General features: G+C 37.8%; 1 protein-coding gene across 1 annotated transcript; it reads right to left on the bottom strand.

The window, feature by feature from the left end:
* Positions 1 to 13,725: 13,725 nt before the first annotated feature.
* On the bottom strand, positions 13,726 to 15,423 carry LOC121784195 (vacuolar protein 8-like). Its single transcript, XM_042182364.1, has one exon. It carries the CDS (start codon positions 15,421 to 15,423, stop codon positions 13,726 to 13,728), a length of 1,698 nt encoding a protein of 565 aa, XP_042038298.1.
* Between the last annotated feature and the right edge of the window lie 8,585 nt (positions 15,424 to 24,008).

Here is a 24,008-nt window from a genome sequence, read left to right as displayed (position 1 = left end):
AGAGGACATGGAGGAGGACGGAATGAGAATATGAATGGTAGATTTGGGAACATGATGGGCGAAAGAGGGAATGGAAACATGGGGCACCATGGGTGGGATGGTTGGCATAGAAGAAATAGAAACTATGAGGAGGAGGAGATGGAGCCGAGGTATGATGATCCCACCAAATCTATCAAGCACACATTTCCCGAGTTCCACGGAAAGTTTGATCCCGAAGCCTACTTGGAATGGGAGTCCCAAATGAGCAAAATTTTCTCACTCCATAACTTTTCGGAAGGTGATAAGGTGAAGGTGGCCAGAGCCGAGTTTCGTGGCAATGCGGATACATGGTGGAATGATACGATGAGGAGGAGAAGGATGGTTAGGGGAGGAGAAGTGGGTTCATGGGCGGAGTTGTGTGAGCTCATGAGGACTACCTTTGTACCAAAGTCCTATTTCCTCCGACTTCGAGGGGAGCTTCAAGATTTGAAGCAAGGGACGAAGAGCGTAATGGAGTACTACTATGAACTCCTATCTTTGATGAGCAAGGTAGGAGTGGAGGAGCGAGAAGAGGTGACTCAAGATCGATTTATCCATGGACTTAACATCAACTTGAAGCACAAGGTGCAAGTGGAAGCATTGAGGGGAATTTCCTTGGATGAGGTGATTGGGTGCCGACACTTTTGAGAGACAAAGTAAGGAGTTGGTTTCTAGCCGGACTAAATTGGCATCTAGCCAAACTGGGGGAGGGACGGGGCCTAGCAAGTGGAGCACTCCCGGCAAGAAGGTGGAAAACACGGCTAATCCAAATACCTAAGGGAGACCGACAGTGAAGGCTTTACCGGGTACTCAACCTATTAAAGCTATAGCCCCTATAGAAGATAAGAAGGTTCAATGTTTCAAGTGCAAGGGGTATGGCCATTATGCACGTGAGTGCCCAAACCAATGGGTAATGGTTATCGGACAAGATGGTAGCGTGTATAGTGAGAAAGATGAAGAAGAAGGAGAAGATGTGGGCACTAAAGAAGTGAGCCCGGACACCGACATAGCTTTCTCTAGTGGCGAGGATGAAGATACACCCTTAAGGGCTATGGTTGTACACCGAATGCTCAATGTACAACCCAACCTTGAGGAGCATAAGGAGCAAAGGTGCAACATCTTTCATATGAAGTGTAAGGTGACATCCAAGACGTGCTTGGTCATCATAGATGGAGGGAGTTGTACAAATGTGGTGTGTGACCGGTTGGTGGCCAAATTGGGATTGAAGGTCCTTAAACACCAAACCCCTACAAATTGCAATGGTTAGGGGATTCCGGGGAGTTGAAGATGAAGGCTCAATGCAAATTTCCATTGAAGATTAGGGAAGTTGAAGAAGAAATCCTATGTGATATCATTCCTATGACGGCATGTCATGTTTTGCTATGGAGGCCATGAGAGCTTGATAGAAGGGCCTACAAAAATGGCTTCACAAATGAGTATTTCTACATGCTCAACGGGGTGAAGGTTCGTTTGAAGCCATTGCTACCTAGTGCCGTGTTTGAGGCTAGCCAACATCTACAAAAGGAAAGAGAGAGAGATAGAGAAAAAATGCTAGTAAAAGAATGTGAGCTAAAAAAGCCAAGTGAGAGTGGGGGTGGTGAGAGAAAAATAAAAGCGTCCAAAGGAGAGCACCCACAAATAAGAGAGGGAAATGAATGTTTGATAGCTAGTAAAACCGACCTTGGGTGGGCACTAAACAATCACCTCTCCGTTCTCCTCATGGTCCGTAAGGATTTGTGCTTAGCTACTAACCTTGACCCGTGTCCTTTGATTGTCCAAAGTGTGTTGCAGGAATTTGAAGATGTATTCCCGGAGAAACTTCCGATTGAACTTCCTCCCATGAGGGGGATCAAGCATCAAATTGATTTTTTACCGGGATCGTCACTCCCAAACCTGGCCGCATACAAGGCGAATCCCAAGGAGACACAAGAGCTACAAAGGCAAGTCGATGAACTCCTTGTCAAAGGTCTAATTCGTGAATCTGTATCTCCTTGTGCCGTACCCGTCATTCTTGTACCTAAGAAAGACGGTAGTTGGAGGATGTGTGTAGATTGTATGGCAATTAACAAAATCACCATCAAATATAGACACCCTATACCTAGGTTAGACGACATGTTAGGGGATCTTTGTGGCTCTATATGTTTCTCTAAAATTGATTTGGCTAGTGGATACCACCAAATTCGCATGAAAGAAGGAGATGAATGGAAAACCGCTTTTAAAACCAAATTTGTCTTGTATGAATGGCTTGTGATGCCTTTTGGTTTAACTAATGCCCCTTCTACATTCATGTGTTTGATGAATCATGTGCTTCGTCCTTTTATTGGGTAATTTGTGGTGGTATATTTTGATGATATGTTGATTTATAGTCGTAGTGTTGAAGAGCATGCTAGTCATCTTAGGAATGTGCTTGAAGTTTGAGAATGCATGTTTTATATGCCAAGTTGCCTAAATGCACTTTTTGTGTTGAGGAAGTTGTGTTTCTTAGTTTTGTTGTGGGAAAGGAAGGAGTGCAGGTAGATGAAGAAAAGGTGAAAGCCATTAGGAAATGGCCAACACCTAGGAATGTGAGTGAGGTTAGGTCTTTCCATGGCCTTGCTAGCTTCTATAGGAGGTTTGTTAGGGATTTTTCCACAAAAGCTTCACCCTTGAACCACTTTGTCAAAAAAATGTTGAGTTTAAGTGGGGGGAGGAGCAAGAGAGAGCGTTTAGTACTTTGAAAAATGACCTCACACATGCCCCCTTACTAGAACTCCCTAATTTTGATAAAACTTTTGAACTTGAATGTGATGCAAGTGATGTGGGGATTGGAGGAGTTCTCATGCAAGAGGGTAAGCCCATAGCTTACTACTCGGAAAAGCTAAATCAAGTCCAATTGAACTACCCCACGTACGACAAGGAGTTGTATGCTATAGTCCGTTGCCTTGAGAATTGGCAACACTACTTGATGCATAAGGAGTTTGTGATACACACGGATCATGAGTCTATTAAGTTCTTAGGAGGGCAACATAAACTTGATAAAAGACATGCTAAATGGAGTGTTTTCCTAGAGACTTTTCCCTATGTCATTAGGTATAAGAAGGGAAAGGACAATGTGGTTGCCGATGCTCTTTCTAGGAAACCTTTTGAGACCTTGCATGATGGTGCTTTACTTGTGAGTGATACCGTGTGTTTGAGAAGGCATGTGCTTGCTATGTGTGCCTCCAATTATGTTGGATTTGAGTTTATTAAATACCTTTATGAGCATGATCATGACTTTTCTTCTATTTACGGAGCTTGTAAAAAGGTGTTTTTGATAAATACTATAGGTTGGATGACTATCTTTTTCGAGAGAAATTTGTTGATTAAGGAGGCTCACCTAGGGGGCCTAATGGGTCATTTTGGGTTGCTTAAAACTTTTGACATACTAAGTGGGCATTTCTTTTGGCCTTGCATGAAGAAGCATGTTGAAAAGTTTTGTAGTAGTTGCTTAGAGTGTAGGCAAGCCAAGTCTAAATCTAACAATTATGGTCTTTACATCCCTTTGCCTACTCCTACACATCCTTGGGTAGACTTGTCCATGGACTTTGTTCTAGGTCTCCCAATGTCTCTTCGAAAAAATGATAGCATTTTTGTAGTGGTGGATAGGTTTTCCAAAATGGCTCACTTCATTCCATGTCGGATGACAAGTGATGCCAAATTCGTTGCTAGTTTATTTTTCAAGGAGGTTGTAAGAATCCATGGGGTCCTAAGAACTATTGTAAGTGATAGAGACGTCAAATTTTTGAGTTTCTTTTGGAAAACACTTTGGGGTAGGATGGGTACCAAACTTCTTTTCTCTACCACCGCACATCCCCAAACGGATGTTCAAACGGAAGTTGTAAACCGTTCATTGGGTGCTCTTCTCCGTGCCTTGGTTTTTGAAAATAAAACTTCTTGGGAAGAATGTTTGCCTATAGCCGAGTTTGCTTATAATAGGACCATACATTCCACCACCCAACAATCCCCTTTTGAGGTTGTCTATGGTTTCAATCCACTCACCCCGTTGGACTTGTCCACGGCCGATTTGCCGTTGTCTTATATGGTTGATGTAGGTGGGATGGAGAAGGCCAAGTTTGTGCAAGACTTGCACACTCGAGTGCAAGAACGAATCCGCAAGATGGGAGAACAAGTAGCTCAAAGGGTGAACAAAGGGTGAAAGAAAATGTTGTTCCCCCGGAGATTGGGTGTGGGTACACCTTTGGAAAATACGTTTTCCCGACAACGCAAGATCCAAGCTTGCCCCTCGAGGGGATGGCCCATTTATGGTCCTAGAGCGTGTGAACGACAATGCCTACATCATTGATCTTCCCGGTGAGTATAACGTGAGTTGTACCTTTAATGTGGCTGACTTGAGCCCGTTTGATTTTGTAGGGGACGGCCAGGATTTGAGGAAAAATCCTTCACAAGAGGGAGAGGATGATACGATCATGAGAGTCGTGTATCAAACATTTCAGCCGCAGCGGCATTCCAAGGGTACTCGACCTATTGAAATGACGTCTAAACAATCTTCAAAGGCCACCAATGTGTTCATCTTCGAAAGAGGGTCGCGTGAGTATATTGCACGCCTCGATCGGAGTCCTGTGGAGAGAGTTATGGCCGATTTACAAAAGCCGCGCAGAAGAGATAGTGAGTCCAGAGAAAACACCCGACCGGGTGTTTTCGCGAAGTTAATTCACCCGGCCCGGTGAACCTCCTGGACTCCAATTGTGCTCAGCATGAAAACACCCGGTCGGGTGATTGAGGTGCAAATCACCCGACCGGGTGTTTTCATGCTGAGCGCAATTGGAGTCCAGGAGGTTCACCCGGCCGGGTGAATTAACTTCGCGAAAACACCCAACCGAGTGATTTTATTGTTTTAGACGATTTTCACTTATTTTGGGCCCTTTTCTTGGGTTTCCAACCCTAACTATAAATATCGTTTGTGAGACATTTATTTGAAGACTTTTATTAATGATATTTTGAAGACTCCTTTGAGAGCATCTCCCTTGTGAGATTTTTATCCAAATTCCTACATGTAGGTTGCATGGTTTATGTTCATTAGACTAGATCAAATATAGGTATGCATTTATGGTGGTGTAGTCATAAATGTGGAGCCAATGGAGTATTTGCTTTGTATGAAAGTAGCCTAGGGTTGCCCACATCTTCTTGTGGGAGGTCATAGGTCCCCAAAGAGGATTCATCCTTCATCACACTTTCTTCTCATCCATTTTCTCTCCATCCAAATCCATTTTGAGTCTAGTTTTTGAGGCTAGGCTCTTTATCTTTATCTTTAAAAAAATAAAAATTGAAATCAAACACTATTTTAGGTATTTCTTGGGCACATGGAAGGATTCCCTCACAAGAAACCTTATCAGAAATACTTTTATCTCTACTTTATTCTCTCTCTCTCTTACTTTACTCTCTCCACTTAACACACAAAGTAAAGTTGCATAAAATCCCGTGCCGCCCAAGGAAGGGGTCATCTTCCTTGGGACGGAGGTAGTACTATTTTCTCTCTCCACTTAATATAAAAATAACAACTCCTAAAATTACATGCTATTACTCAAGTGTGATATCTGATACGGGACAGAGGAAATATTACTTTTTGCTAATGAAAAAATGACTCATTTTAGTTGGGATATTTCAAAAAAAAATGACTCATTTATAATACGACGATGGAATATTCGACAATTTTTCTTTCTATTTAACACATTAAATAATTTCTTCTAAAAAGGTCATGTCATACTCCAAATGTTAGCGATAACTATTAAAGTAAACCAATAGACCATCACATCTCATGTGGACATCAACAGCCGGCATATTCTTCATTAATTCACTAAAATTTTAACGGAAGATTAATTTAATAATTAGTTAGTCGCGGTACCATAAAAAAAAGACAGAAAGCTGAATTAGTTAGTTAACTAGAAAACAAATTAAAATGTGCCTGCTTATTTGCAGACATAATCAAGAGGAAGAAATTATTGTTATTATATGATTCATATTGAAGTTTGTGACAGCTAACATATTGCGAAAAAGTATTGTTTATGATGGAGAAGCATATATTATATCTTATGCTTAAAGGTTGAGTTGAGAGATCAGATCATTTATTCATGTACAAGATGGTGACATAACATTGGCGATGGGCATAAAATGTTGAGAATTTAATGTGCAATTTATTATTGTTATGCCAGATTACTCATATCCCATATTTATAAGTTTTATCTTGTTTTATATTGCTATATTTGTTGAATTGTTGCAATCGTAGTAAAGGCTGGATATTTTAACTTTTAAGGACGCCCCCTTCCTGAAATATCTTTGAATTATATAATGATTTAGCTTTTCTAGATGATGATGATGTTGCCTTTTTGCCGATAGTGATTTATTATTATTATTATTATTATTATTATTGTTGTTATTATTATTATTCCAAAACTTATAAAGCTAAATAAACTCCCAGTGAGAAATTGTGAACCCAGAAATTAGATCAAGGCCTGCTTAATCAAAAAAATTAGGCCCAATTATTTATCATTTTCCTAAACCAAATTATTTCAAAACTTATATATGGCCCAATTAAATGTGGCAGGATAACGTTCTTTCATTTTTCCAATTTAAGACCTCAACTTAATTTTTATATGTGACATTGATTCTTTGACTATGTTCTGTTTATCTACTTCTGGATTTTTACAGTTTCAATATTTTAGACTATAAAATATCCATTCTACAAAAAATAAGGAAAAATAAAGATAATAGTAACTGCAGCACTAATGACTTTTTAAATTTTCGTTTTGTTTTAGTTAATGTTTTACCACTGACTTTATGAAGGAGATTGAAAGTGACCTATAAAAAAGAAACTTAAAAGTGAACAAAACTATGACACAATTTTGTTGTTTAGTTGAATGGGTAGCTTCCAACAATTTATTAGTTGGTCTTGTCTGTATATCAACCGATTTCCACACCTGTAAAATGAAAAATAATAATAATAACTCCTTTTATAATTTAATTTTTGTAGTTACAAGTACAATTCATTCTTGATCCACATTGGTTTTCTACAAAATCACCAAGCAATAAGTAGAAAATAGAGTAAATGCAAATTTTGGTCCTACAAATATGACTACCGTAAAAAAAGGACTACTTCATCGACATGGATTTCATTTGTTATGGACTTGTTTTTCAAAAAATTAATGTTTTGGATCAAATTCGTATTTTAATCTATATTTAGGACCAAAATTGACCTTTATTCTAGAAGATATGTATGTTTCTTTCTTGACCAAGTATTTAGAATATTTTATTTCAATCTCAACATAATGAAAAATATTATGCGACTCCCAACCCCATGCCTCACTAAACACACAATTTGTATTTTATCATTATTATGCAGAGTTCATCTCACCCAAAATATAATAGAAAAGACATAAAATTTCATATGAAAGACGAAAACAAAAATGTAAAATGTCCAAGAGTAAAAGGATTAAAAGAGTCGGAAAGGAGATCATCTATCGCATTCTTCATTAGGATACATCATCTATAGCTTAATAAGGTTATCCGCATCCGTATCTCAATACCGTCTCATTCATTCACTATTCATGGGCTTCACTGCACTTGTTACCCCATCTCTTAACTAAGAGACAACACTTGCATCTATCAATCTCTTAACCATCTCATCCCTTAACTATTCATTCAATTTCAGTTTTTATTTTTGTTTCCAACAAATTCAATTAATAAAAACACACTTCATTAAATAAAAGAAAATTACAATTTAAAATCCTAAAAAAATAAAAAAAAACACATAATTAAAATCCTAAAAAATGAAAAAAATACATAATTAAAATCCTAAAAAAATAAAAAAGACATAATTTAAAATACTAGAAATTAAAAATTGCACCCTTAAATTATAAAAATTACTCCGCCGGCGAATCATCCCCTGAAGGCGGTGGCGTTGCCCTCAATGTAGGTGGAGGCGGAATACCAAGTTGATTTGCCAGATACTCAATGCCGACAAGATGGGCTTGATATTGGGGAAGCGTCATGCGGGAAGTGTCTGCCATCGTAGCGGTGAAGTACATGGACATTAGGGAGGACGGCGGCCCTTGTCAGCCCGCCTGGCTTGATTCGCTTCGGCCCCTCCCCCTCCCTCTAGTTGCCTTCGCCGCCTTGTTCCCTTGCGGCCGACGTCGTGTACCGGAGGAGCCCCCAGCATCGGATGTCGGGAACTCAACCTTTTTTGAGGCGTTGCCTTCCCCGCCATCACTAGACGAGTATTGGCCTCCCCATGTATGCTTCGTGCGTTTCGAGCTCGAGCCCGTGTTGGAATCGACACCGCCAGCCCACCTATCAAGATGTTTGACTGCCTCCCAAACATCGAGAAATTTGAAATATTTGCCGGTGTCGGATTTAAAGACTCACAAAGCCGCTCTCAGGATGTCGGCTCCACTAGCTTCGCTTTGGTATTATTCCGCTTCCCTCTTGTAGATCCCACAAAATCTTTTGACATCTCTGTCGGCTCGCTCAAAATGAGCGCGAAGCATCTTGTGGTTGCGGATGAAGGCCCCCTTCGGCCTTTTTGCATTGTATACTTGGGTACCTTTTCCCAAAAATACTTGAGGGTTTGTTGATTCCCGAGGATGGGATCGTTCGACGTGCTGATCCAAGCGTCGAAGAGAACCATCGTCTCCGCTAGTGTGTATGGATGTCGACCACCGTCCTCACCGCTCTCCACCGCCTCCGAAGTGTGTTCCTCCGGAATATCCTTCCTAATTTGGGATAATCCCAGCGTTTGCGTTTGCGTGCTCCTCGAACCGGCGGGACGATAGTATGCATCAACTAGAAAAGATGGTGTTTGGTACGCCGGCATCGCCGAGCCTTGGGTGGACTGAGACGAACCGGAACCGGAAGCACCCAAAACATTGTACATGCTCCCCCAGTCGAACGCGTTCAAGTCGTAGCCGCCGCCCTCGCCGTCGGAGTTTCCGTCACAGGGCATTTTTGCAGAAATTGGAGAGGAAAGAAATATGGTGTTTATTAGAGTGTAGTGTTTGTGTGTGGAAAAAATAGTGGGGGAATTGGGTTATTTATAGATGAATGTGGGAAAAAAAGGAAAAAAAATAAAAAAAGCAGTAAAATAACAGCCGAAAAAAATGGTCAATTTTTTTTTGTTATTTAGTTTTTTTTAAAAATAAAATTAAAAATAGCCTAAAATCGACGCTCACTCGCACAGCCGGCGAGTGGGCGTCACGCCCCAACCGCTGCTCGCCACGTGCCGACGCGCGTGGCGAGACAGCCTGCGTCCCACCCCTTACCCCCGAGCTACGCGACTAGATGGCGATGCTGCAGCGGCGTCTCGCTGCGGGCTTGTCTCGCCAGGACGAGACCAAGCCCGCAACGAGACGCCGCTGCGGATCCTCTAATACTATCGCATTCTTCATTTGGATACATCATCTATAGCTTAATACTCCATCTGTCCCCCATTAATTGACACCAATTTTCTTTTTCATCCATCCCTAATTAATTGACACTCTTACTTTTTACTACTTTTGGTAATGGACCTCACATTCACTAACTCATTTCACTCACATTTTATTATAAAATTAATACTCCCTCCGTCCCAAGGAAGATGACCCCTTCCTTGGGCGGCACAAGATTTTATGCAGCATTATTTTGTGTGTTAAGTGGAGAGAGTAAAGTAAGAGAGAGTGAATAAAGTAGAGATAAAAGATGTTTCCATTTTAGCAATGAGTCATTTTGGTTGGGACAAACTAAAAAGGAAAGTGAGTCATCTTCAATGGGACGGAGGGAGTACATAAAAGTAGGGCCACATTCCACAAACTTTTTCCACGTACTTTCTACTACATTTCTTAAAACTCGTGTCAAGTCAACTGGTGTCAATATATGCAAATGATCTCTAACACAATAAATTATGAAATTTGTTGATAACTCCAAATAATTCTCTCAAAAATTATTTGTAGCTCTCAAAAGAATCATACCTCGCAGAGGAACCAAAAAGACTCCATGCATACTTTGGTGTGGATAGGTCGAATAGCGACCTCAATGTCTTAAATCACTCGTCTCTCTTCAACAAAGTATGTTATGGCAGAGCACCGTATATAAAGTTCACCGCGTACGGTCAAGTATACAATATGTTTTTTTGTCAGAGGAGATCTATCCACGGTGGCCGATATTCGTGAAAACAATCATGTGCCCGATTGAAGCGGAGAGGGCATTGTTTGCTCAAGAGCATAAGACGACAAGACGTGGAGTGAGCCTTCGTTGTGCTTAAAGCACGTTGGGTGGTAGTCAAATGTCAAGCACATTCGTGGTATCGATTGTGCATCTTTGACCACATGTATGCATGTATTATTATACTCTCTCCGTCATTTAAAAATATGAACTTTTAAATGGCACGGGTTTTAATGCACAACTGGTAACATAAGTGAGAAATAGAAATGAAAAGTGATTGAAGTATTGTTAGCGGAAAATGATTCACTTTATTAAAAAGGAAAAAGTTTCCTAAAAATACAATTTCATTCAATTTCATTTTTTATACTCTTATCCGCCCCTTAAATTACTATTCATTCAATTTCATTTTTTATTTTTATTTTCAACAAATTCAATTAATAAAAAAACACTTCATTAAAAATAAAATAAAATTACAGCATAAAATAAAAATACAACTTAGAATTCAAAAAAATAAAAAAAACATTCGATTTCATTTTTTATTTTTATTTCCAACAAATTCAATTAATAAGAACACACTTCATTAAAAATAAAATAAAATTACAACATAAAATAAAAATACAACTTAGAATTCAAAAAAATAAAAAAAATACATAATTAAAATCCTAAAAAAATAAAAATTACATAATTTAAAATACAATTTTAAAGAAAATAAAAAAACTACTCCGCCGGCGAATCATCCCCCGAAGGTGGTAGAGGTGCACTGAAACCACCTGGAGGCGGAATACCAAGTTGTCTTGCCATAAACTCAATTCCGGCAAGATAGGCTTGGTATTGGGGAGGCGTCATGCGGGAAGTGTCCGCCATTGTGGCAGTCATGTACATGGACATTAGGGAGTTCGAGGGTGCCCCCGAGCCCGAGCCCGCCTGGCTTGATTCGGCTCGGCCCGTCCTCCCTCTAGCCGCTTTCACCGCATTTCTCCCTTGCGGCCGACGGCACCCACGGGAGGACCCACCGGCATCGTCTGCAGTGCCCTCAACCTCCTTCGAGGCAAACTCTTGTGCAGCGCTGCCCGAAACCCCCTCACTAGACGAGTATTGGCCACCCACCGTGTGCTTCGTGCGTTTCGAGGTCGAGCCCGAGCTGGACCGGACACCGCCGGCCCACCTTTCCTCGTCTTTGACGACCTCCCAAACATCGACATATTTGAATTGTTTGGCGGTGTCGTAGTAGTAGACTCGCAAAGCTGACCTCAAAATGTCGGCTCCCGTGGCTCCGCTTTGGTAATGAGCCTCTTCACTCTTGTAGATGGCGCAGAATTTTTTGACCTCTCTGTGGATTCGGTCAAAGTGAGCGCGGAGCATCTTATATGTGTGGCGGCGGGACCCCTTCGGCTTAATCTCGTGGTAGGCCTCGGTGACCTTTTCCCAGAAGCACTTCCGGGATTGTTGATTCCCGACGATGGGATCGTATGAGACGCTGATCCAGGCATTGTACGCTGCCAGCGTTTCTTTGGGGTTGTACGGATGCCGGCCTAGATCCTCCTCCTCCTCCTCTTCCTCCTCGTCCGCCTCCGCCTCCACCCTGGAGCTTCCACCGCCTCGGCCTTCTTCCGGAGTGTGTTCAACGGAATAATCCTCCCGAATCTGGGATAATCCATGCGAATACCTCGGGGCGGAGGGACGGGTGTATGCATCCACATCAAAATGGGGTGGTTGGTACCCCTTCGGCGTCGACGAACCCTGGGTGCCCGGCGTCGACGAACCGAATCCACCACCCAGGACATTGTACATGCCCCCCAGTCACCGAACGCGTTGATGTCGAACCCGCCGGAGCCGCCACCGCCAGAGTTTCCGTCGCCGGACATTTTATGATAAGAGGTTAGATGAAAATTGGAGAGGGTATTGAGATGATTTGAGAAGAATAGATGTGTATATGTGTGTGAAATGAGGATGAATTAGGAGTATTTATAGAGTTAAAAATAAATAATAAATAAAAAAGAAAGAAAACCGGTAATATAACGTTAATATTACCGTTTTTCATTTTTAATTTTTTTTAATTCGGATTTTTAAAAAAATGATTTATTGCGTCAGCGTAACTATGCCCACTCGCGGGTCGGCGAGTGGGCGTCACGCATGGCGTCGGAGCGCGCCCTGGGGCGTGGCGAGACGTCTCGCCATCCGTCACGGCGGGACGGAACGTGTGGCGGGCTGGGACGAGACGGGGCGCTGGAACGCGTCACACCGTCGTCTCGTCCCTTAGTGACGGATTACGGGCCACCCGCGTAACGCGTTGCGGGGGGCCTTAGACCCTCTACTCTAAAACAACAAATGAAGTAGGCAAATAATTTTAATTGTAATGCAAAACTATCTCATTTTGGGTTTACGAGCAATACATATTTATATTTGGATTTACACTAAAATACTCAAATTCATTTTTTAACTTTGTAAAGTTATAGTTTTGACTTTTGATGTGATATTTATATTAAAATGAGTTAGAGTTTAATATAAATGGTTGAAAATGCTCCAAGAGCATGACACAAAGAAGGTTGATATTTCAGAATTAGAGCATTCACAATCTCGTCCCGGATTCAGGCCCCAAGTCCCCCCACATCATCATTCCCCTAAATTTCAGTCTTAGGCCACAACTCCTCTAACCCTGCATGCCCCCATTTAGGTCACAACTATTAAATTGTACTATTCACAACTCCAACCTATTTTACTTGTAAAAATTGAAAACGTTGAACAATTATAACACGGGAAATTCATTTTTAATTCAAAAATAATAAATTATAAACTAAAAATAAAAAAAAATTGAACGAATTAAGAAAATCAAAATGAGAGCTCCACTTCCAAGTTTCCAACATATAATTATAAATTATATAAACTAAAAAAATGAAAATGAGAAAATCAAAATGGTCTCTACTTCCCAATAAAAATGAGAAAATCAAAATGGTCACTACTTCCTAGTAAAAATGAGAGAATTAAAATAGTCTCCCTCCCTCTCCCTCTCCCTCTCCCTCTCCCTCTCCCTCTCCCTTCTCTTCATTTCTTCTTCCATTCTTCTTCAAGGATTAAATTCCAAATGCAAAAAAAATCAAAAAAAAAACAAAAAGGAATGGGGTTCGGGTCCGGCCCGAAGTCCCTCCAACGCCGGGCTGGGAAGCATCGGGGCTCGGGCCAGGAGGCTCCAATGCTGAGCCGGACCGGGCGCGGCTCAGTCCCCAACTTTGCTCCCTCCAATGCAACGGGCTGCGGGCCGGGACTCAGGTGCGGTATGGCCCTCAGCAGCGTTATGGATGCTCTTAGGGTGTGATTTAAAGTTACTAAGGCTGCATTCAATATGCAGCAAACACTAACTAAAATAAGGTAGTGCTCTAGTATAAAACTTTTTATTGATATTGCTGGAAATGTTTATTTGCCATTTCCTGCATTCTTAATGCTGGCAGACGATAAATTCTTTAATCAGGAACTAATGTAGATTTACAAAACCAAAAATCTTGGAATGAAAAGAAGAAAAAATAAAACTAGAATTAATATTCAAGAATGCCAGAAAACATTAAAAACATTCTGAAATCTAGTGAAAGACAATTTCCTGACAATCTCCTTGGCATCATCCTCTGCTAACTTGTCGATGTTTTTAAGGTATCCCGAGCACAACATCTTCTTCCTTGCACTATTACTCCTCGACAACGACGCCAAAATCGAAAGCAAAACCTTGTTATTCCCCTGCTCGGGATCAATCAACCTCATCAAAACGACGACGTTTTCATCATTTTGCACGAACCTCTTCCTATTCTTAGACAGCACAAGCATGTTCGAGAGCGTCTCCCCCGCAATCTCCCTTATGTCGAAAGACTTAGATTCGAGTAATTCAACGAGTACATCCATGTACCCTGCCTCGCCCATCATCTTTTTCGCGCAATCCGACGCTCCACTGAGCCAGAAACAGGCCTTCAAGGCCAGTTCCTGGACAGGAGGAGCCTCTCCAAATCGGAGGAAATGTAGTATGTGATCGGCGAAACCCAAGGCTAGACATGACGTGACTGACGATAAGCATATCGTCGTGATGCATCGAAACGCCACCTCTCTAGTTTTCGTGGAGACGGGAGAGGCTGGATTCATGATTCCCACCAGCGTCCGAATCCCGCCGTGTGCAATGATTGCTTCTCTATTCAATATGTCTCCACATGCAATTATGTGCAGAAGATCTAGAGCGCTGATCTGCGCCTCCTCGCCGCCCTTGCTCCCGGCCAGGGTGATAAGGCCGGCCACGGCGCCGTCTTCCATCATGAATCTCTTGATCTCCTCCACTGCGGCGAGGTTTTTCAAAACCCCACAAGCCAAGGATACCAGCTGGGTCCCACTATCGCCGGCGCCGGTGCAGATTTTTAACAGGGCTGGCACACCGCCGTGGGCGGAAACCGCCCAAACGTTGTCGGAATTCTCCGTCATTTTCACCAGACATCTCGCGGCTAACTCCTTGCAAAGCTCGCTGCCGCTCTCCACCGCTCTGATCAACGGCGCAATCGCGGCAGCGGATACCAGCGCGGCTTTCCCGCGAGGAATTCCGGCGATGGAGGAGACGGCCTCTGCGGCCGCCTCCTGCACTTCCGTCTCGTGGGAATCGAGAAAATTGACGATGAGATTGACGAAGCCGTCAATCTCGACTCCAACTTTAATGTGTCTCTCATATTCACGAGCCATCTCGTTGAAGGCGATTAAGGCTTCTCTCTTCTTTCCGATTTTGAGCCTCGAAAAGACATCGTTGAGGTAGAAACGCACCTCGTCTTTCGAGGCCGAGGCCAAACTCGGCCTCGAAACGACGAGCGCGTGGCTCTGCTGAGCAAGCATCGCGGCGAGGATGCCGCGGAGGCTGGCGATGTGGGAGTCGAGCTTCGCGGAGAGAATGTCGAGATCGCTCTGCATGAGGAGCTTCCCTGTGTATGTAAACTCCGTGCACTGCCGCGCGAGATCGCCGCAGTTTGCTAACGTGGCTAAAATTTCCGCCACCGCCGCCAACAGCGAGGGGTTTCTACCGCCCAATTCGCAGTTCTCGATGGCTGCGAGGTGCGAGAACAGCTCCTCGAGCTTGTTCCTCGCCGATTGCCATTTCGCGGTGAAGACTTTGATTGAAGGAGAAACGGAGATTAGCGATGAAATTTGCAGAATTGCTTGCTTTAATTGCTCTTTTTCTGTTGATGGTGATGAGGAGGAGGGGTTTTCTTCCTCGACCATTTCTTGAATTTCTTTATAAAAGAGGGTGGATTTAGGGGAAGCGCATTTTGTGGCGGAATAGAGCTTTCCGGCGGCGGAGATTCATGATTCCGACGGGGGATGTGAGGTGTGGGTTTTGTGGGATTTTTATCTGTGGTTGGGTTTATTGTACTGATACAGCTTGTGACAGAATCGCAATTTACGTGATTGACGAAAATGGACGTCATGGTATTGGAATAGGAGCCCATTTTATCATTTTAATCGATCTATGAATAGTAGTTTCTGTTCATCTTACTGCAAATTCATATCACTCACATTTTATTATTCATGTTTCCCTAACTTTTTTATACACATTTTTCTTAAAATTTATTTGTCTCTTTGTCCCTCAATAATTGTCCATTTTGGTTCTGGCACATGTTTTAAAAAAGTAGTAGAATATGAGTCTTACTTTTTTATACTCCGTCTCCCATTAATTGACACCAATTTCTTTTTTCATCCATCCCCAATTAATTGGTATTCTTACATTTTACTACTCTCATGTTCCATAGTAATAGAGTCATTTTGTCATTTTGGTACATTCCATAGTAGTGAGTCATTTATCTCTTTAGTACAAGTCAATACATTTCTTCTCACTTACTTTACTCTCTTACTTTATTCTCTTTTTACCTCTCTATCTTTTTACCCAGGTGCGGTCCGGCCCGCGGCCCCACGCGATGGAGGAGAGGAAGTTGCGGCCCGGGCCGGTCCCGGGGCCGCAGTTGCGGCCTGGGGACGCGCCCGGGGTCCGGCCTGGCCGGCGTTGGAGGTGAGCTTTTTCCGGTCTCGGGCCCCAATTTTAGGGTTTCTTTTGCATTTGGAGGAGGAAGGAGGAGGAGGGGGAGAGGAAGAAGAGGGATGAAGAGGGGCGAGAGGAAGAGAAAGAGGAAGAGAGTGAGCTTTTTTTTTGCATTTTGAAGAAGGATGAAGATGGGTGAGAGGAAGAGGAAGAGGTGTAACTTTTTTTTGCATTTTTTTATGTTTTAATTTAATATTTTAGTTTATAATTTATTATTTTTGAATTAAAAATGAATTTCTCGTGTTATAATTGTTCAACGTTTTTAATTTTTACGAGTATAATATGTGAAGTTCTGAATAGTGCAATTTAATAGTTGTGGCCCGGAATGAGGCCTGCAGGGTTAAAGGAGTTGCGGCCTGGGACTCAAATTTAGGGGAATGATGACGTGGAGGGGACTTGGGGCCTGAATCCGGGCCAGGGTTAAGGATGCTCTTAGTACAAGTCAACACATTTTTTCTCACTTACTTTACTCTCTTACTTTATTCTTTTTTTACCTCTCTATGTTTTTCATTTCGTACTTTTCATTTACTTAACTCACTTAACACAATTTTTCTTAATCTCCATGCCGGAAAGAAATGACTCCACCACTATGGAACATAGGGAGTATTAGTTTATAATAAAATGTGAGTAAGAATGAGTTAGTAGAATGCGGAGTCCACTATTAAAAATGATAAAAGTGAAAGATGACAAATTTTAGGGACGAATGAAAATGGAAATAAGTGACAAATTTTCAGGGACGGAGGGTGTATATAAAAGTAGGACTCACATTCCATTCACTTTTCCACCCACTCTTTAATATATTTCTTAAATTCTGTGTCAAGTCAACCGGTGCCAATTAATGGAGGACGAATGGAATAGCTTTAATATAAAATGTGAGTGGAATGTGTTAATGGAATGTGAGGTCAACTTACTATTTATAGTAAAAAAGTGAAAGTGGATAATTAATGGAGAATGGACGAAAATAGCTAAAGTGAACAATTAATGAGAGACGAGGGAGTAAGATAATTTCTGTTCCATAGAAATATACCATATTTTCTTATAATTTTTTTATTAAAATAACACCTTAAAAAATCTTAAGCTATTTTTATGTCAATTTTTTTTTCTCAAATAGTAAGATTTTGCTCGTCTATAATGCAATTTTCCTTTAATATAACATTATAACAAACTTATGTTATAAGGATATACAATAAAAGCAATTATTTGCATTTTTTTAAATGGGTAAAATTTAGGGAGCTAAGAAAAATGCCTCTAAATTGAAGAGAAAATTGTCTACTACATCTTAATTTTTTGTTTTATTTTAGTACACTTTTGTTTCATTTTTTTATCTACTTCCTCCATTCCTTGTTAATAAAGACATTTCTCTCCATATTTTTTCTATTTCTTATTAATAAAGGCATTTCTGTCGGTATATTTTCTACTCATTAATTTTGAGCTAAATACATAGTGTGGTAATTAATTGGGATAGTGTAGGAATGGCCCACAGATAATAAGGACAATGCCTTTTAAATTGGGTGAAAAGGATAAAACAGAAAATATAGGTAGCTTTCAATATTGCCTAAGCCCACCACCCCACCACCTTGTATGAGATTCTTGCTTTAGAGGTCAGCCTTTTCCACTGCAACAATTATTATGGTGAATTTTTACTTTTATTCATTACATATATTAATATTTCTTACGTCCCAAATTCTATTTAATTTAAAATGTTTGAATAAAGTTTAGTTATTTTTTAACTAAAAACAAAATATTTAAAATGACTATTACCTTATTTCGTCATCTACTTACCCTCTCTTATTTCTCCTAGTACTTATTTCCTTTTCTATTTTATTTTACTCTCATTTAATCTATCTAACGCAATTTCTTAATTTTCATGCTCAAAAAATTTGTACCAACTTAGTTGGGACGGAGGGAGAATTAAATACAGTCACATCTGTTGGCTGTGTATAATTACAAATGGAGCAGTATTAAATACAGTCATTTCTATTTCTATTTTTCGTAATAGTACCTTTCTTATTTTGTTTTAGTTTTGCGTCAAGGGAAGATAATTGTGGGGGCGGGGAATGAATTAGTTTGAGTTTTTTAAAGGGCAAACTGCAGAATCAAATTTTGGCCCGATTTAAAATTTTAAACTATGAAATTTGAATATGTTTCCAGATTATTTTATGGCAAAATATTAGTCATTTACGTGAAATATATATTATTAATAATTTATAAGCAAACTACGCATGTTTAGAAAATAGGAGTCGCTACTTTATTATTGATAGATCGCATGAGTTATTGGCTATTCTATTATTTGTTAGATCGCCTACAAGACTTGTTACTTGGTTTTTACAAGATCTTCCTCCGTCCCAAAAGAATATGCATTTTAGGTTTGACACGAATTTTAATGCAAAATTGGTAAAGTAAGAGAGGTAAAGAGAAAAAGTGATTAAAATATTATTAGTGGAGAATGAGTCCCACCTAGGGGTGAGTATTTGGGTTTCGGTTCAGTTTTTTACCCAAACCGAACAAAAATCGAAAAATCGAATTTAGTTCAAAATCCAAACCGAACCGAACCTGAAAAATCGAAAACCGAAAAAAATATGGAGTATATATTAATTAATATATATATAATATAAAATTAATAGAATATATATACTACATATTATATATAATATATTAAATGAATATATATTATATAATATATTAAATTAATAGAATATATATATATATAATATTATCTTTAAAATATAATTCGGTTTTTTATTTTTTTTCATCCGAACCGAACCGAATAACTGAAAAAAACCAAACTGAATTTCAAAATTTAGGTTTGGTTCGGTTCGAATATTCGGTTCTCGGTTTTTTTTCTCACCTCTAGTTCACCTCATTAGAGAGAAAAGAGTTTCAAAAACTAGAAAGTGCATATTCTTATGAGACGGACTAAAAAGAAAAAAGAGTGCATAATTTTGTGGGACGGAGGGAGTAGTATTTAGTCTTGTCAGGTTTTACTCACTTTTATTAGTAAAAATTGTAGTAGTAAATAGTACTATAATCTAGGACTCCCTCTGTTCCATGTTAATAGATGCATTCCTTTTCAGCACGAAGTTTAAGAATAGTGTGTTAAAGAAATAGTGAAAAAAAGTAAGAGAGAATAAGTAAGAGAGATGAAGAGAGAATAAAATAAAAATGAGAATTATTTTTTGTCAAAAATAGAAATGACTCAATTAACTTGTAACTTTTCAAAATTGAAAATGACTTTTTTAACATGGAATAATGGAGTATGTATTTGAAAAGCAATATTCCCACAAATTATATTTCGACACGTAGCAACTCCCTATATGTAGGTAGAGAACGATTTTATTACTATGCATTCGGAAAGGGGAAACATGGTGTCACAAGGCAAATATTATGGAGGAATGAAATTTAGTGAAACAAAAAGGACCACAAGAAAGTAACATAAATGTGTAATTAAAGCCAATGCATGTCATTACAAGACAAAAATGCCCATAATTTGGTTTGTCACGGATCCTAAATTTAATATACATCATCTTTGTTGTAAATGAGTGTCCTATAGATTATTATAAAGAATACACATCTGTTTCATTTTCATACACTTCACCATTAGTTAAGAGCAGTACATGGTTTGGAGAAAAACATTTTAAATTCTTAAAATGCAAAAAATGATATCTCGTTGAAAAGTGATAACAAATGGGGCGGTGTCCTGTAATCTTTTTGGGTGGATGTGTTGGAAATTTAGGCTTCCATATATATAATTGAATGTGTAATATAATTTTTTTAATTATTTAACTAAAGTGATTCATAAAAGATTAAAGTTTAAATCAAAATGTATTTATATCTTATTAAAATAAGTGTAGATATCATACAAAATTTTCTATATTTATTGGGGAATTGAATTAAATAGAAAATATAGAGTCTTATATTTCATATAAATATAAGCTAGTGTAATGGTTCATAGACATAAAAAAAAACGATTTGATATCTCTGTATTATCTCTATAGGCTATTGTGAAGAACATCTCTGATCGTGTGAAAGATCTATAATTATTGTAAAGTAATTCCGTCATTCAATTAAATATGAATTAAGGTATGCTTCCGCTTTATTCTCTTTTTCTGTTGTTCTTGGAATAATCATTATAGAAATTTTTATGTAATTATTCATTTAATTTTTATAAGATTGAACAAATAAATAAAAATTTGCGTGATTATATGATTTCTATATTAATGACTAAAGACATTAATCACAGACCAATACATGTATATATATAAAATTAATATTAGTGTTAATATATCCTAGATGTATACTCGGCATATGGCATTTTCGCAAACATCTAAATGGTGAATTGTGTATTGTTTATGCAGGTAAAAGTTGTGTATTTTAAACTATAAATTTGATGCAGATTAACTACATACAAGTAATAAACAATCCTAAAATCACTTTTAAGTACAAAAGAATATTATCAAAAGTAGCAATTAAGAATCAAACTCATGGAGATAGTTTAGATAGAATAGTGATTGAGGTAGGGCTTTTAAGTAGGATGTGCAAAATATTGTGTAAAATTGTGAGGTATTTTTGGGTGTCAACATTAGTGTCGCCGGAAGTAATTGCGGCATGAATAGTATGAGTAACGAGAGATAGAGGTGTTAATGAGAGAAAAATAATTAGAGGATGAGTAATATAAACTAAATACTGATTGTTGTTAAAAAGCAAATGTTCTTACCACCAAATCAAGTATAATATCAATATTTTTCCGCATATCCTTATTTGAATCCTCTTACAATATTCTTTCAAAAATATTGCAAAGCATTTATAATCAAAACTCTACAAATATATTTAATATAGAAGATAAATAAATTAATCTATTAATATTTATTTTTAGAATAAAGATCAATGGTGTTAAATAAAATTAAATTTACTGAAATTATATTTTTATACATTATCAAAGTTCACTAATAATTGTATTAAATTATTTATGTAACTATTGATTTTTTAAAAATAATTAAAATCGAAAAGTGGTCTAGCAAAAATTGTGATTAATATTATAAATAAAATTAATTAGTAATAGTGTATGAAAGAGAATAATTTTGTGAAAAATAAAAATCGTAAGGTGAGAGCAAAAGTTGTTTGGTAAGATATATACAAAACGTGTCTGTGTATAAGTGGATAAAGTAGTCTGGAAAATAGTAAGAAGTAAAACAGAGTTGCAAAAAAGAGGCGAACCCTACTCCCCAAATTACAAGTCCATCAAACTAAGCAACTCGACCATGTCTCAAATACAAATATAAATGGATGGACTATTTGTAATCTAAAATGTTTGTTTCATCGACCTCTTTCTTTTTCACACTTATTTTGAAAAAAATGACAATAAATAGTTAAAGTGGAGAGAAATTAAAGTAAGAGAAAATAATGTAGAAGAAACACTTTTTTTATATTATTCTCTCTCTTACTTTATTATCTGTCCACTTTAATTATTTATTACTATCATTTTTCTAAAACACGTGCGAAAAATAAAAGGGCCATCTTAACTGAGACGGATGGAGTATTTTCTATATTTTACACCATTCATAAAAATTAAATTTTGATTTATTTAGATATCTCTATCATGAAATTATTTAATTAAAATCTTATTATTCTAACGGACTTCCGGTATTATGGACGTATCAAATTGAAAAATACAAATTACAAAAACTTTTATTAAATAACATGGTCTCAATTAGGGATGTGCATTCGGGTTTCGGTTCGGTTTTTGCCAAAACCGAACCAAAACCGACAAACCGAATTTAGTTCAAAATCCAAATCGAACCGAACCCGAAAAACCGAAAAACCGAAACCGAAAAAACCGAAAACCGAACTTAAAAAACCGAAAAAACCCGAACAAAACTGAAAAACCCAAAAAAAACCCGAAAAACCTGAAAAAATAAATATAATATAAATATATATTTATATATGTGTATTTTATTTTATTTTATATATACTAATAGAATATTTATATATAATATAAAATTAATAATACATATAATATATATTATATAGTAGAATATTAAAAGAATATATATTATATATAATATAATATATTAAATTAATAGAATATATATATAATTCGGTTTTTCGGTTTTTCGGTTTTTTTCTTCGCCCGAACCGAACCGAACCGAAAAACCGAAATTTTTTTATTTTTTAAAACCGAACCGAACCGAAAAACCGAAAAAACCGAACCGAATTTCAAAATTTTGGTTTGGTTCAGTTCGGATATTCGATTTCCGGTTTTTTTTGCTCACCCCTAGTCTCATTTATTTGTGTAGAATTCAAGTACTTCCTTTCATCCATAAAAATTAGTTTTATTTTCCCATTTCACCTCGTCCATCAAAATTTGCCACATTCCTATTTATGGAAATTTTCACATTCTGTCTTTCTCTTTCTTTTTCATAATTTATTAAATTATTTTTTGTTTCTTTTATAATTTATTAATTGCACAGTAAAATTCATGTCATCCACATGAATACCTTTGTAAAATACCTTGTAAATTTCATTTCATTCAATGTAATAAGATCATATATATCCGCTTCCCCCCACTACGTTTTTTTTATCATAATTTGCATTTTGCAAGGTATTTTACTATTAATTCTTATATGGACAATCAAAATGGTTGATATTAGTGTCTTTACTAATATGCCACAAATACGAGTAAGCTACAGTGCTTTGCAAGAATCAAATTGATGCTCGAATAATGGATCTAAATCTATTAGAGTGGGCAATATATGTCATGTTTGATGCTCGAATAATGGATCTAAATCTATTGGAGTGGGCTATGTCTTGGTTAAGCCATTTTTAATACCAATAGATAGAAATAAATGTATAAAGTATTCAGAATATAGAGTAAGTAGTGGTAAATAGTTAGAGGAATGTTTTATCAAATAAGGATTTTGATACTAACAAAAACTAATGATAAAAAGAATTGAATTGAAAAGGAGTAAGGGATAATGATAAAAATGGAAGTATATATCATTATATATATATATATGGAGTTAGTGATTAAATTAAAATAATATAAAATGTGAAGTGAGAATCATATCAGTTCGGTGATTCATTAATATCAGTTGACATCATATAAATGTGATCATCGTTAAGTCGTTTGAATTCTATTACATAATAATAAGAAGATTATGTGATTGTCGCGGTCCAAGATATCTCTATGAGTGTACTTGGGCTACTTTTATATATGTCGATGGGAGGTGGTTCCAATGAGAACTATTTTAAAATGAAACATCGAGCATTGAAAATTATATCAATTCTTTGATTAATAATATCAGTTAGTATAAAAAAATGTATCAATTCATGATATTGAGTTAGAAAGTGATATTAATTAATCAGCGAACTGGTATTGAGTCAGAATATATTTTGTGATGTCTACTGATATTTATTTGCGAAATGATATAGTTCTGTATTCTGACTTTAAGAAAAATTATGTGATGAACCACCTCCCAAACTTATATTTCCAAGTCATATTTAAAAAGAAAATCTTGCATCTAGCATTGTTTTATCAAGATATACATGGCATTGCCTTTAACTCTTTTTTTTATGCATTAAGAAAGACTCAAAACCAGAAATGGCGAGAAGAGCATTGCCTTAACTCTTATGATTGTTAATCTCGAGCTAATTGCATATCAGGTAACCAAACATTTCCATGAAGTGTACGTACAAGTGCTATACAACCATTCATTAATTAATATTTGAGTACAAATAAGTTAGGAACACATCGAATTGTATTAATCGCAATGAA

The sequence above is a fragment of the Salvia splendens genome, chromosome 21 (assembly GCF_004379255.2).
Source record: "Salvia splendens isolate huo1 chromosome 21, SspV2, whole genome shotgun sequence".
Taxonomy (NCBI): domain Eukaryota; kingdom Viridiplantae; phylum Streptophyta; class Magnoliopsida; order Lamiales; family Lamiaceae; genus Salvia; species Salvia splendens.
The sequence above is the reverse complement of the archived record's forward strand: the minus strand, read 5'-3'. Positions and strand labels throughout refer to the sequence as shown.

Coding starts and splice junctions, on each gene's coding strand:
- LOC121784195 (XM_042182364.1), bottom strand. CDS start 15,423: ATGGTCGAGGAAGAAAACCCCTCCTCCTCATCACCATCAACAGAAAAA.